This window comes from Falco peregrinus, chromosome 11, assembly GCF_023634155.1.
Source record: "Falco peregrinus isolate bFalPer1 chromosome 11, bFalPer1.pri, whole genome shotgun sequence".
NCBI lineage: Eukaryota > Metazoa > Chordata > Aves > Falconiformes > Falconidae > Falco > Falco peregrinus.
In genome coordinates, this window is record NC_073731.1 from 26,426,702 (window position 1) to 26,442,331 (window position 15,630).

General features: G+C 42.6%; 1 protein-coding gene across 1 annotated transcript; it reads right to left on the reverse strand.

The window, feature by feature from the left end:
* Positions 1 to 389: 389 nt before the first annotated feature.
* On the reverse strand, positions 390 to 12,056 carry TAF1A (TATA-box binding protein associated factor, RNA polymerase I subunit A). The gene is made up of 10 exons (XM_055816415.1): positions 11,670 to 12,056; positions 10,223 to 10,392; positions 8,800 to 8,913; positions 7,777 to 7,975; positions 6,959 to 7,089; positions 5,934 to 6,092; positions 4,785 to 4,851; positions 3,336 to 3,456; positions 1,791 to 1,951; positions 390 to 627 (listed from the first exon to the last, which is right to left on the reverse strand). The coding sequence occupies exons 1-10, from the start codon at positions 11,800 to 11,802 to the stop codon at positions 485 to 487; spliced, it is 1,398 nt and encodes a 465-aa protein (XP_055672390.1). The 5' UTR covers positions 11,803 to 12,056; the 3' UTR covers positions 390 to 484.
* Between the last annotated feature and the right edge of the window lie 3,574 nt (positions 12,057 to 15,630).

Below are 15,630 nucleotides of genomic sequence, written 5' to 3' on the forward strand. Positions count from 1 at the left end.
AGAAGCAGCAAGCTATGTAACCCCTCAGGTTGAAATGCATTTTCAGTGTGTTCCTAGTGTAAGACTCTACACCTATTATGAATGCCACTGCGAGTCCTGAATGGGTTTTGAACTGCATTCCAGCAGTCATCTAAGTCACCTTCCACGCATCTAAACACAAGGAGGATCAACCCTACAATACCATTGATACAGAAATTATACGCCATAATACTAAATATTTTTCAAGGTGTATTTGAAATCAATGCTGTTTGCATTTCACACCGAAATATGGGACTAATATTAAAGAAATTCCTCAATCTTGTAAGTTGACATATTCATTTTATTATAAAATAAATACAAACCAAACCATTTTTACAGAAACAGATAAAAAAATTCTAGTACTGAGTCAATAGGGTCTGCCTAGAACTTTTAGAACAGCATCAATGCAGAAGTCAGTTTCACAGAGAGGAAAAAGTATGGCAAGAACCTTAAGAATGGCTTCCAGTCAAGATTGCAGAGAGGAATCTGAAAGACCAGATATTCTCAGGTGGACAGGATTGTGCTTATTCACAAATTTCCTCAGGAAACGAAACCTCTCCACCTGAGCTTTGCAGCCTTGGTGTGATACATATTTAAAGTACTTGCAATCTAAGCAGAAAAAAAAAAGAAAAAAGTATTGTAAGTTTTACCATGATACAAGCAAATACAAGATGCCTTCATTGTTTAAATAACATGCGAACATCTACAAGTTTTCAGTAATGGAAAGTAATAAAATAATCTAAAAAATGCACATTACAGACATAACTGCAGCATTAAATTATCTATCCTCATTTGACCCAGAAAACATTCTACACTTACATAACTGTATGCTGCATCTTTCAAAATATTTTTCTCTTTTGTTTTTACTCTTCAAAAGGTCAGAAAGTAAAATTTCAACAGTGTAAAGCACCCCTGATTTCATACATTAACTTATTGTGTTGGATAAGGAAAAAGAGTGTCTCATATTGACACCAACAAGCACAGAAACTTCATTAATAAAATTGTTCCAGCTCTAATTTTCTTTAAGTCACCTGCAAATAAAGGCCGGGAGACATTTGATAACATATTACTGAAAACAAAAAATGACTTTCAATATGAGAAACTGTTTTATGAAGTCCAAAAGATATAGAAAAGCTGACAATGAGCAAAGTGCCCATCAGCCAAACCATTGTACAAACCACAGTTTCCACACCATATTCTCATTCTCAATTAAACAGCGGCTTCTTGGCCTGATACTCCACTTGGTTTTGGCAGCATTTCAAAGAACACTACTGAAGAGGTCATGATCTTCACCCTCTTACCTAACTGCTAATGGTTTTCTTTCAAGAACCTCCCCTCTCTTTCCTGCATTACAAACACCTCACTGTCCTTAATGGCCAGCTGCTTGCAGTATTCACCCAGACACTGCCTAGGCTGGCATCCAGCAAGCAAACTCTCCACAGTCCTCACAATTTTCACTCAGAAGCATGTTGTATGTTTTTGAAATTATGGCTTGAGGGTTAAACAAGGTAAATAGTATTGTGACTGCTTAACAAGGCCAGATACAACAGAATGCTAAACCAGCACAAGACCAAGTTATGCAAAATATGCCTTACTGTCAAATACCAAATGATTTAAGTATTTTCTCATGTTCAGCTTCACAGACAACAATCTTTCCTAGAAGAAACAAACCACGTTTCTTCCAAGGAGTAGATCAGCTGCATCCTGCCTCATTAGGACTAGAACTAGGCTTTGTTTCTATGTAGCCAAAAGGAAAAAATATTTAGTATTACCCTTTCCCAGTAAAATTCCAGCCACCAGAGCTTTTTCATATGAAAGGCTTTCATTTTCCTGCCAATTCCTTTTTGCTAAGTAACGGCTAAAATGGAAGGCTGGCCACCAGTCCTTTCTGGATTTCCACTCTTGCTTGATCCAGTCAAGATGCTTCTCAGAGCTAGGAAAAGGTAAAGCAAGTTACAGAAAAGCTTAAATTGGGATGAGAAGATTATTAGGAGTCACTGAATTTTATAATCAACTTGCTACAAGTCTCATAAATTGCTAGTATAGACAACTGACCTTACACTGCAGACTGAAATATTAATCTAAACAGAAAGAATCGGGTTTTTTTAATCCCTGGCAACACTAGTGAAGCAGGAAGGGAACTCTAGCAGCCTTATTTAGACTTGGCAATAACACAGATTATGGTATGAAATGAAGCAAACCTTTGACTTGTGTGCCAATTTGTCAATAATAATAAGAAAGTTTCTTGAAGTTTGTCAACATCTTAGTAGTATGAAGGGGTTGGTTTGTTTTTAGAAAAGGTCTGTGTTACTCTGTGCATACTCAAAGACTAACTTATCCCAATTGTTATTCAATAAAGACCTTAAACCAAGCATTTCAGCAACAAAAACTACCTACAACAGGAAAGTGATATTCCCATGAAAACAACCAAGATGCCCAGTATATTTCAAGATACTCTGAAGCTGTGTCTTCAAACACAAAAAAGCAGGCAAAGTTAAAGTACCATACCATTTTTATTAACTCTCTGCAACAACACTCCTAGCTTTAATCCACTTGCTTCTGGATCTTAATAGCAGATGCTGCAGAGATGGCAATAAAGCAGCAAAACAGGTCAAATTAAGTACTGAATTAATTTACTGTAAATATACAGGGCTTAAAAACACAACACCTTGTTTGTTGGGTAAAAAAAAAAAGTCTAGACATTAGAGGCCTTCTGGGCACAGAGTGTCTGAGATTGCTTCTGAAATCAGAGGCCATGTCTGTCAGTGTTGGCAAGAACACAGGTGTGGGCTCCACTTTAAATAATACACTGGCTGCATTCTGTAACAGCACCATCACACAACACACCAGCCTGTACAGTACCAGCTATGCCCCTATTGCAGCCCAGCAATTCTCAAACCAGCTCCAAATATTCTACACAATTACAAAGCAGCAGACTCAACAACTCGATTCCCTCCCCCGCAAAAGAGGGAGATTAGCAATGGGCAGCAAATACTACCCAAACATCTGAGTAACTCTTCCTGCATAACCATGTAACCTGGTAGAAAAAAAACCCAACCCAACACAAAAAAACCACATCATTTTTTCAGGCAATGATAATAATGGAAATTTGGAAGTCTCCTCAATAATTTCTTCCTTCCTCCCAATGAAAGCACACTGCAGCCAAGCACTGCCACAGAACTCAGGGTAAGCCAGACATCTCTTAGGTTACCAGCAGGAAGAGAAAGGCTATAGGGTGTCACTTTGTCAACAGCCCAAAGGTGGAGACTTGACACATTTGGACACATTTGGACTTGGCACATTGCAGAGATACTTACATCACAATTTGTTTCACCTGTCTTGCCAAACAGCTCCACGCTTTTACATTTTCCTTCCAGCCAGCGTAATCCAAGGCTGAAAAAATGACTTCTAGCCCCAACTGACGCTTTTTTCTTTTTTCTGGAAAAAGATTAGGCTGATTAGTTAATTACTTAGATCAAGCTGAACTCATTAATAAGCAACAAGTGAAATACAATACTCCATCCTGCCTCCTCAAATGCTGCTAACTGTCCCTGTGAACTGGGAGCTTCCCCCGTTGCCTTCTGTGGCCTTGCAAGAGATAAAGTTAAGGAATACTTCCTGGCTCTAGAGCACAACTCATACCAGAGACGCTGTGTCCCTACTCCCACCCTGCTCAAAATCTGCTGACGCAAGAGGCACACACAGTACCACTCACTTATCCCACACTGCCTCGCTTACAGTAATTGCTGTTTCCAAAGCTCAATCAGTGCTTCCGACTGGCACCGCTGTCCAACTTGTTCTTCCCATAAGAAGGGAACACAGTGCCTCTAGAACACTTCAAATCCTGAGATGCCACCAAAAAAAGAAAAATCAAATCTGGGACTGATATGAATAAACCAGCCATTTCACATCACTAGTAATGTATCAGCAGAGTTCTTAAACAACACTTGACCTATCACAGCAGGTAAATGTGGAGAAGTTATGTTTATCCGTATAAGTTTCTTCAAAAAAAATCAGACTGTCCTGATCAGCTACAAAAAGTTAGCAAACGGGTCACACAAGACCAGAAAAAGGCAGGTTTTACCCAGGAGGTTGGTTTTTTCCTCTCCCAAAGAAGAAAAGCAGCAGAAGAGAGAACAATCTTATTCAAGGCCATTTCACCAATCTGCTGACATGCTAGAACATTCCAGGTCACTAGAAGGCAGACAGCTTAGAATACAATTGATCAGCATGGAAAAAAACAGTCTCCAAAGAAAAAGATGTTTCTACCAGCTTGAAGACAAAACTCCCTTGAAGACAAGGAAGATTTTGTCTTTGATCAATAACAACAAACTAAAGCACAGACCCATCTCAACTCCTCCAGAAGAGAAAGAATAATTTCAAAAAAATAAATCAAGAGACCCTAAAAAGGGAATGGAGACCCTGGCATTCACAGAATTGTTTAGGTTGGAAAAAAACCTTTAAGATCAAGTCCAACGGTTAACCTAGTGAGTAGGGCATCTCAAAAAAAATTATTTTTGAGATCCTGGCCGTGCCTTACAAGTTTGCTTTGATCAGCCTTTAAAATGAGAAACGCGTTTGTTTACAGGAGTTTGTAAATGCCTGCTCACACATCCAGTTTAAAGGTTCCTGTGATTAGAAAGTTGGGGTTTGAGGGCTTTTTTTATTATAAAAAAAAACTACTTCAAAAAGCAGAAAGAAGGCTGGAGAATATTACTACTCTAGATTAACATAAAGAAAAAGAGCAAAGATATTTAAAGACTTACTTGATTTTTGAAGCATGATATTAAAATCTATCATTAGCTCGTGAGAAGGAACAATATCATACAAGATCTGAAAAATAAAAAAGGAAACAACAAAACCCAGGTACATTATTTTAAAGTGAAAACTTTTGAAGCCTTCTACCTGATCAAGAAAAGCACAGGCTTTTGGTTATGAAAATTAAGCACCTGGTACCTTAGTCCCTTGATACAAAGAACAACCATCTAGGTCCATTTTGCACATCTGTGACACAATGGATGAAATACTTTGATGGCTGCTGAAAAACACCGCATGTGACAAACGTAACATTCTCAAGGAACAGCCCAAAACCCATCTACTGTCCCATTTTTAGAAGGCAACATCATTTCCTTCCTAGGCCAGTTCTAGCTCCCCTGTCTGCTGCTCTGTGCATTGGATCACAGTTTCTAGACCTATGAGACCAGTTCTTTGATTTGTGCTAAAAAGCACTGAGAAGGCAGCATTTTATACATACATGCTACAGTTTAAAAGTCTAAACTTTATGAAGCTGTTTTAAAACACCTGCCCTAGCGAAAGCACATTAGTGCCATCAAGTGGCAAAACAAATTGCAAAACTTTGTTTCCAAGAAGCTACCAAGACTAATGAGCACAGGCAAGGAAAGCAGGAACGTAAAAGCAACTATACAAAAGCTTAATTCAGCAAGGCCTTGTCTGCCAACAGCCAGCAAACATTAACTTCTATTTTAGCTTAAACGCACAGATTGAAAACAAAGAAACTAATGGCTAGACAGGATCAATATGTGAAAGGGCAAGCACCTAATCATTTCTTCAACATATAAAGGTCAAACTGTAACAGAAATCAATGCATGTTTTCTACAGGACTGCTGATACAAACTTCTGGAACCATGTAAGCATGCTCTCTGAACTTGTTTACAGACTACAAGAAGTTATACGATGTATCAGTTAAAGGCAAAACAAAGACTTGAACTCAAAGACAGTAAAGGATACTGTTTGCTCCACCATTAGCACCCCTCCCACTAACACTCCTGTAACCCTCCACTTCCCTCAAAGAATACAATAGGGTAAGTAATGTTACAGGAGTTCAACTGAACCAAACTCTTTGACCACCATGCAACATTAATTACCACAGCCTGTATCTACTATGTAATATTTACCTTCAGTGCAGATATGAGTGATTTCTTTGATTCACCATGTCTCTTCAGGAACTGATAGAGGTAAACATGAGCATTGGGATTAGCAGGAAACTTTGAGTTGTAGGCATATTCATTTAATACTTGGCGGGCTTCGTTATGATCTCCATAGAACTCCAGCAACTAAGAGAAGTTAAGGCTGTCATTAGTTTGCCACAGAGTACAAATCAAACTCTTACAACTAGTTTCAGGCTGCCACAAAACTACCCATTAGCACAGTCTGTATACAGGAGCCCAGCATACTAGATAAGATTAAGACCAGTGTATTTTCATTTTACTGACTACTCTCATCAGATAGACACAAAAAAAATAAATCACACACTACAGGAGAAAATGCCTTTAACACACTTAATTGTCAGAGAATTACCAGCACTTGCTCACTGCGAAGAAACACTGAAAGCAGCCTGCCATGTCTTTAAAGAGAGAACTTGGCAGCTGTCAGCGCCAAGATGTGCTTTAAGTCAGAGCTTACCAGCACTGACAAAAAGTAAATCTTACAATCTTTTTGAGATTAACAACTTTATTTCTAAATTACAAATTCTAAGCAGATACTTAAAAAAACCCCAACAAACAAACCCCCCAAAAAAATCCACAGAGTGGGACTGCATGTTTGGTGTCTTTAACAATTAGTGTATCCAGAAAAACACTCTTACCAGAAAGAGAACTTGTTTTCAGGAATTTAAACAAAGCAGCTGTGCTCCCATTTCTGTACTAGTACCATGAAAACAAAATATGCAAGTCATTTGTCTATTTCTATCTGTGCATTGCCAGGAAAAAAAGTCCTTTTTGTACTCTGTGCAGGCTCTGCAGTTCTACCAGGAGTAAACTGTGCTCTAAATCAAATCCAGTGAGATATATGTACAGATGTGTTGCTTTTAAAATACTTCGTTGTCACCCACACACATATACGTATGTCTGCAGACAGACATCTTAATGAAAATTAGACAAGAGAAATGCAAAAGGAAGATATCTATAAAACATGCCCTTACATCCACATAGCATTTCACAAATTGATCCCAGACTCCAGGTATTTCAATAATCTCCTTTAAGTTCACTGCCGCCTTCCGAAAGCAACCGTGCATTTCCTGTTCAACAGACAAGTCTTCAAATCCATCCTGACCTACCAAAACATGAAAGAATGCCAGAAAGTTAGCTCTGCTCATCAAAAAGAATCTCAAAGAAGCTGTGCGCCTATGAGATGATCACATTTTGCAAAGCAAGGACTCCAGTCAGAGAGCTTCTAAGAGGTCTTAGTTTCCTCAGTATTGAAACACATTTTCACTGCTCTTCATGCAAATTTATTATCACCCAGTTTCAACTTACAGCGCATGATGGGTAGTATTCCAAGACAAGATGCTACCAGCACAAGATTCATAAACCAAATTAAATACCTAGTTTTCACAGAAACAAGTAGTGATCCAATGTAAATGATAATGCACATCCAGTAGATATACGCAGAATTAGATGCCACACACAAGTAGTATGTTTAAAGAAACTGAAGTTCAAACACAAGCTTTGGGGGTTTTTGCTCAAAATTCTAGCAGTAGTCAAGCACTTATTAAGCCACTGCTATAAGTTAATACGTTCATTTGATCACTATTTCAGGTCATGCTGGCTGGATATAAGAAATGTGAATCGGGGAGAAAGTTTCAGAACACCATTTCTGCATCACTATCATTGCCGATATAGAATCACATACCACCCTTATCATCAAATTTTGAAGTCTAGTAAAGCGAAGGTGTCATTGCAAACCATGATGTCTACACAAGCAAGTTGAAGTTTACAGCTCAGCATAAAACACACTCACCATGTTCCAACACGATGCTCTTCTGCTTCGACCAGCTATAGTAGTCCAACAGTCCCCTGTAAGCCTGAATCAGCTTTATTTCTTTATCCTGAATGACTGTTTGTTCTCCAAATCTCCAGCTTTCTGCCAGGCACAGGTTTTGGTAAGCTTCATCTGTTAGTCCGTTACAAAGGAGATGAAAGGCATGCTCCAAGCAAACCTGCAATTCAAGTAGTCCATACCACAGCATTTCACATCACAAATGGCGAGATTTTCAGCAATACAGCAAAGGTCTACACAGATGTGCAGGGAAAGAAGGGACTCATTACAGACAGGCATATAAAATATTGCAAACACGGTTAGTAAAGTATTTTAATTAGAAGAGCATTTTATACATATCCTTTTATTGAAACAGTATCTTTACAAAGAATTTTGGAGGAAAACAGGAATGAGAGAATGAGTGTCACAGGGGGCAGGAAGATGAGCCAAGGACCCAAGTCATTTTTTCTGTGTGAAGATGGTCAAGAAACATCAGTAATTAAAAGCATATCTGATACACAAAGACATATCCCTGGGAAGGGAAAGGGCTGAAGCTCTTGAAATCTGTGGGGCAGAAAATCACCCATCAGGTGGGCAGACACTCAGTGGCACTTATCAAGGCTGTCTCAAAAACCTGCTTGCCATTAACAGGTGCTGTACCTACTCAAAAAGATCCAGAAATGTCCTGAGGAAATCCAGCTGGATTACATTTGCTGCTTTTTCATTTGGCTACCCAACTGCAGAACACCTGAAAAAGGGATATCCTACCACCTTATCATGGTGATCAGGCACTGGATAAAAGTCTAAACCTTCAGTTAGCTCTAGTAAACTCTTGTATAGAGCTTCTGTTGAAGGCCTTAAACAAATCTAACAGAATGAAAGATAGAAGCACCACCACAAGTGAGAAACAGTCAAGGAAACCAAAACACTAAGTCTGAATGAGCCACCACAGGAAAAAAAATACATATGGGTGATACAAGAGTCCACAGTATAGTGAAGACTCACCTTCAAATACCTTTTTACTCCTAAAGTTTTCATCTGTTCTATGAAAGAGTTGAACTCTTTCATGCTGCTATGTGAATGATGGCACAAAATTTCGGTTCCTATTCTCCAAATGATCTATTAATATGGAGAAAGAGATTAAAAAATAATCTTAGTACAGAAGTGGCAACAGTCACCGTATATAGTCTTCTCAAACTTACAGTTAGTGTAACATGAAAAAACGTACATTTGCATTGCAAATAAAATAACAATACTAAATATTACCTACTACTATGGCAACCTACGTACTCATCTAGTACGACTTTTACAATCATTCAGGGGGTGCTTCATAATTGCTCCTTACAAACGCAGTGCTCCAGCAAAGCTTATGAAAACTGCATTTGTTAGAAAGTTCCCCTCCAGTTACCAAAAACTTGTTTTCCTTCTATATGATCCCACTGAGACACAAGGTATGCACAATTCTTTGAACTTAGTAATAAAGATTATTTCCAATTAGATATAGCTTTCCACCTACGTACACTTGTTTTCAAGGTCTGCCTACACAATGTAACAAAAAGTATTCCAGCAGGCTAGCCATATTCAAGTCCTCCATTTATTTTAACAGCTCTGATCCCCTTTCCTCCTGCTCCTCAGTACCTGCTACAAGTATTGCAAGTATTGGGGGAGCTGGTAAAGACCTAAACAAGCCACTCACTTTCAAACAGATTCTGACTGATGGCAGGCCAGTGGCAGGCACATATTTACTGCTTTTCCATTTTAGAAGACTACTTTAAGATGACTTTTCATAGACATGGTTCTGATGGAATTAACTTACACCAAGCAAAGTTTTCATCTATTGTGTCATGGGCCTACGTACGAAAAACACACACCCCCCAAAAACCCCGAAAACAACACACCCACAAAACCAGCCTGCAAGCCCATAGAACTTTTCGGCACCACTGAGCACTCTGTCAGGAAAAACATGGAACAGCACACAGCTTCTCAGCACCCCTGAAAGTGAGATCTCGGTGAAATTCAGGCTCCAGCAATGCTGGTTAAACCCACAGCAGAGCCATGCCTGTGCAGAGGCTGACTCCTGGTAAGTAACTGGACAGCATGCTGCCTTGGGCACTATAAATCATGGCGTCTGGTGTACTTTCTGTATCCAAGAGTTTCTACATCAACATCTGAAGAGCGGCTTATTTGTATTTGGAAGCATTTGGGTTTTGGGGGTATTTTGTTTGCTTTTTGAGTTTTAAGAAACTAGTTTAGTTTATGAATGTTGTCTAACTTTTCAGGTCTTACCTCTGTGGTTTTTTTTTTAATTTAAAAAAAAAGCAAGCCTGTGATTAGTTAATTAAAACAAATGTTGGCCCTGAAGATGCTTCTTACAAGTATTTTTTCAGCTGCAAAAGAAAAAGAACTCTGATAAGGGACATTGGCTTACCTCTGATGGACCCACATATTCCCTAGAGTAGTCTTTCTCCAGTGACTCAACGTAGGAGGTCATAAACTCTGCAGCCCTTTTCCACTGCTTTTGTAGTATGGCATCCTGAATGTAATTTAAACACACTTCCTTGCTCTTCTTGAAGTTTAATTTGTGTTCATGGGAAGATGCTAAAACAAACAAACAAAAATCAACTAAGCCCACAACATCACAGTGTCTACTCAGATAACAGTGTGCCTATTATTTCAGGATCTGTCTTATATGATCTTTCTCAGACACCACAAAAAGTGATCTTAAGCTATGTGGTTTTGAAGATAAATACACCTATTAGTCTGCAGGGAAGCAAGACTATGGTAAAAGCTGGAAAAAAATATTAAATGGTGTTTTCTACAAGCAGCACACAGCTGTAGACACTTGAAGCAGTGGAAAGCCAATTATTACATACTACTAACCTACCAGAATTACAAGACCACAGCGTTTTGATAACTTCACGGTACATTTTGTTATATTTTGAGGACCACTCTCTTGCCTTACTAATTATCATCTACACTTGTGACCTTTGCTGTGTTGAAGATTTGCATACACACATACAAAGAGGCCACTCCAGTACCAAAGGCTTAGAAATTCCCACTATAAACAAAGATAAATTTAGAGAATTACTTTCCTTTGAGTGCAAAACTGGAAAGAGGCCACTTATTCTTTTTACATGGATACTGGTTCAACTCCTGTTGTAGCACAAAACTGAAACCTTATTTCCACAGCTGTTCAAAGCTCATGACTGTACAGCACGATCTAACATATCCCTACAATATGCTCAAGCCGTAAGGGCCTTCCACAAAGCCCTCATCAAACTACCTCTAACCTGGGAGCTGTAGGCAAAGGAACAGCTCCAACACTGGCTCAAAGCAGTTTTATTACAGCACATTCTACAAAATCACCTCTAACTGACCTACCTATAGGTCTGGTCGTCACACCTATGTCTAACCTCAGAAGTTCCAAGTACTCAGAAAATAAAATGCACAGCGAACACCACAAGGTAACGCAACGGGGACTGTGGCTACTGTAGGTAAGTCCTACAGAGCAAGTTGCTGAGAAGTTGATGTGGACAGAACTGGTGTGAAGTATTTCACTACAGAGCTATTTTATATATTTACATGTGTATATACGTATATAACAACTCCGGAGATTTTAGAGTCACCTGCACCCACAAGGCTTTTATCAGTCCCCTCCCGGCCCTTACTGGCGGTCGGGCCGCCCCCCCGCCGCACCGGCCCCGAGAGCACCGGGAGCCCCGGCGCCTCCCCGGCGGGACACCGACGGCGAACGGCGGGGGACGGATGGGGTGGGGGGAGCGGCAGGCCGGGCGCAGGGCGGCGTTCCTCCGTCAGGCTCGGAGGGGAGCGGGGCGGCGACGCACGGGCCCACCCCGGGCCCAGTCCCCCCTTACCGGGTCGGAAGAACTGCGGCGGCAGGAAGGGCAGGTGCAGGCCCGGCAGCAGGGCCCTCCTCGCCTGCGCGGCGGGGCTCCTCGCCGCCACCTCCTCTTCCTCCTCCTCCTCTTCCTCCAGCAAGCTGTCCATGGCGCCCGGGGCAGGCCGCCACACCCGCGGCGCGGCGCCGCCTCACCGCCTCCCCCCCCGGCTACCGCGGCCAGCCGCCATCGCCGCCCCCTGGGAGGCCTCCCGGCCCTGAGCTAACGGCGCCGAGCCCCGCACCGACAGCGGGCCGCTCCGTGGGAGAGGAGACCAGGCGGGCCCAGCCGCAGCCCAGCGCCTCGGCCGGCGGCCCCTCAGGCTGCCCGGCAGCGCGCCCGCCCGCAGGGAGGGAGTGCTGCGGCGCACGCGCGCGGCGCCATAGCGGAAGAGGCGCGTTTCTCCGCGCGCCTGCGCGCTGGGGGGACGCGGCCACGTGAGCGGCAGGGCGCGCGCGGCGGCCGTGGCGGCCTGGGCCGGGCCCGGTGGCGCTCCCGCCCCGCCCGGCTGCGGCCCTGAGGGGGCGGCGCTCGGCACCCCTGGGGCTGGGGCTGGGTAGGGAGCGGCGCAGGCGGCGGGGCCCGGGCACCCGGGCTGAGTGGCCGGCAGGGTGCCGTGGGGGCTGGCGCCCGTCCGCAATCGGTCCGGAACGAGCGGAGAACGCGGGCCTGTCTGCAGCGGCGGGGAGGGGCGGCGGGAGCCCCGGGGCGGCGGGGCCGGGAGCCCTGCCGAGGAACCATGCTGCCGAGGAACCATGCTGCCGCCTCCCGGGCCCGCGCAGCCGCCGCAGGCCGGCTTTGCCTGTGGAAGCGGGAAAACGAGGAGCGCCGGCCGGGGGTGAAGCGGGAGGGATCAGGGGGAGCGTGGGACACCAGCTGGGCGGGTTCTGTGGCGAGGCAGAGAGATGTTTAATTTTACACGCAGTATAATCCCAGCGTTACTAAGAGCTGTGACTAATGCAATGGTTGCTCTAAAAGCGAGAGTTAACCAGATCCTGTTGTCACAATTTCCATTACCAATACATTCACGTATTGGTACTTTTCTTTCAGTTTGTAATTTAGAACATCACGTTCGACAGAAGAAGGGGGTTCTGAATATAGTTCTTGTGCCTTGTAGATCAGTAATGCTGCCTGTGCTCTTGCAGAGCACCTGGATTCTAGAAACCTGCCTGCCTCAACCACAGAGTCTGGTTGGTACAAGTTTGTGCTGGAACTTGTTTCTTTAAATCACTTTTGGCAACTGGCTTTGCCATGGGGTATTGGTATGTGTAAAGTCCAGTTTTCCAAGTAAGAATTTCCAGGGTTTTTTTCAAAAGAGCTCTGCCATTTCAGGGTGAGTAAATCATAAACTGGCTCAGATTAAAGGTTCATGTAATCCAGTATCCTGGTTCAATTGTGATCAATAACGAGCGTCAAGGGAATACTACAAGGCAGAACAGTTTGTAGCATCTAAACATTTAATCTTGGTATCATACCTTAATATGGCATTTAATAAATGTGTGGGGTTAGTAGAAGCCTAGCTTTTTTTTTTTAATTCCAGTATATGACCAGCATTTCAGTTCATAAATATTCTATATTAATAATTAACGGAATTGATGATAAACTGTTATATAGCACCACTTCTTTAGCAGTGCCATCGTTTTTGTCAGCCCTTTATAATTTGTACCTCATATGAGTGTCTCATTGATCATGGGTGTTCCCCAAGTGTGGTGTCACTTCCTTCAACATTTCTGATCTTTTGTTAGGTTGGTACCCTAATTTTACTGTCCAGTTTACCCAAATTTATTTCTTGAAGTTCTCTCATTTGCTTAGAAGCACATTTATGTTTGGCTTGTTATTTTTATCTTCTTGTGTCATACATGAGTGCGAGCCTTTGCTGATTCTTACGTAAACTTAGCCAACTGATCTTGTTAATGGGTATCGGTTACTTTAGTAGATGCTTGAGTGCAGGAGAGATGGGGGAACTGCTTTGTAGCTGTAGATACATACAAAACGTTAGCTTCCTCATGCACAGCAGGGCTACTGTCATAGTTGAATATATCTGTTTCCAAGACGGGTTGAAGACTGGAGGAAATTTTGTGTGAAATACATAAATTGATCTAAGTGAAATATTTATCTTTGTACGTCACACGTTGGAGAAAGGTGGTTATGTTAATAAGCGGGTACATCATCACTATAAAATACTTGAAATTGTTGAGAATGCTGGATAGTTGCAGTGGTAAACTCATGTCTGTGTATCAACTGTGAGCTACTCATTATTGCACAATAAAGGCAATGACTTGTGCAAGAAGTATGTGATCTTGTTTTTCTTCACATCTTCCTTTCTTGCCCTTGTCTTTATGACCACAGACACTGTTAGCTTTTATCTTGGTCTTTTAATAAAGATAAGCTTGATAACCTCATATTGATGGGAAGTTACGGAACAGCTCTGTCTTCACAATCAATTGGACCTAAAGATCAGGCTGGGCATTAAGCCACAAGAAATGTTAATGTCAAGGGAAAAAGGACTTTCATTTTATTCATCATAAAACATGACTTGCATATATTTACCTCCATATTGCAAATTGTGATAAAATTCACTTCTAAATGTTATGAGTTAGGCTTTCTTAGAGCCTTTTATCAGCCACTATCAGCAATGGCAAATAGGTATCACCTTATTTTACAGGATGTGAAATACAAAAACATCAACCAAATTCCAGGGGGGGTGTCGGAAATACTGTGTACTACAGCTGCGATACTGTGCTAGCCCTGGAGAGCGTGTGTGAGCACTGGGTGAACGAATCATTGTGTGCCTGTAGCATGCGGATGTTTGCTTAACCTCAGGATTGACTGGGCTGCAAGAGATGGCAAGATGTCCAAGGTACGTCGGGCAAAGGGGTACCAAAACTATTCATTGCAGCACTAAGGAAGGTACTTGTTTCTACCTTGATGCTTTTGCATAATATGACTAGGATATTAAACTGCTTGAGATAGGGTCTGAAAATGAAATGCCTACATATTTTTTAGAGATTCTGTAGCAGTAACAAAGCTTGGGTCTTAGGCCCTGTACAATGGGGCTGTGGATGTGAGAGTATATAGAGCAAAAGAACACAGGCAGTGCACTAATGCAATTAGCAGTGGTGATGGCTAACTCCTGTAATAGATCGTGCAAAAGGGCTCTTTAAAAAGCCCCTCAGCTGTCCAGTTGTCCTTTGATGTGCACAAAAAAGCAGAATCTTTCACCTGGACTATCAGTTCTGCCAAGCGCCTATTCATTTTGGGAGCAGCTTCAGAATTTGCCCTTTGGAAAGATAAAAAAATAATATATTTTTTGCCATTTGATAAAGCAGCAAGAAGACTCTCTTATGTTACCTATCTCTTCTTGGCTGCATCTTTTATTGTCTTTGTCATAATCACTGTCAGGGGCTCTGCTGAACAAGTAACGTGGGTCTGAGAAAGAGAAGCGAGTTTTTTCTCCTTTGTGTGACCATTGTGACTTCTGCTGTTATTCTGCTATGTTAGATCTCTAAAGCAACGTAGAGGTGATGGAAGTGAAGAAGAGGTAATGGTGGAAGTGCGGGCACACTTGTAGGTAGCGCATCTTTTGGTTTCCAAACATTCCCAGTTAAAACGCAGCAGCGGGTGGAAGCTGAAGCTGGGAAGAGCCAGAGCAGCCCGGTGGGCTCCAGCCCTTCGCCCGGGTTAACCCCAGGCTCTCGGGAGGTCACCCGCTGTGATGTGCCCGCTGGGTGACGGTCGCTCCCCTCCAGCGCGGACGAGAGGGAGCGGCCGGTGGGTGTTTGGACCTGTCGGGGCCCAGGGGCAACAGCACCTTCTCTGCACGGGGCCCGAGCGCCGCTCCCGTCACTTAAACCCGCCATTAACACGCACAAATGCGGGGCAGACGCTTCGCCCGCAGCCCTGCGGGGCGGGGGGGAGCCCCACACCGGGCCGGGGT

Excerpts from the sequence above, each read along its gene's own strand:
- TAF1A (XM_055816415.1), bottom strand. The coding sequence starts at position 11,802 with ATGGACAGCTTGCTGGAGGAAGAGGAGGAGGAGGAAGAGGAGGTGGCG. Across the intron at positions 3,457-4,784 it reads TATCATGCTTCAAAAATCAA|AAAAAAGAAAAAAGCGTCAG; the intron begins GTAAGTCTTTAA and ends ATCTTTTTCCAG. Across the intron at positions 628-1,790 it reads TGGAATTTTACTGGGAAAGG|ATTGCAAGTACTTTAAATAT; the intron begins GTAATACTAAAT and ends TTTTCTGCTTAG.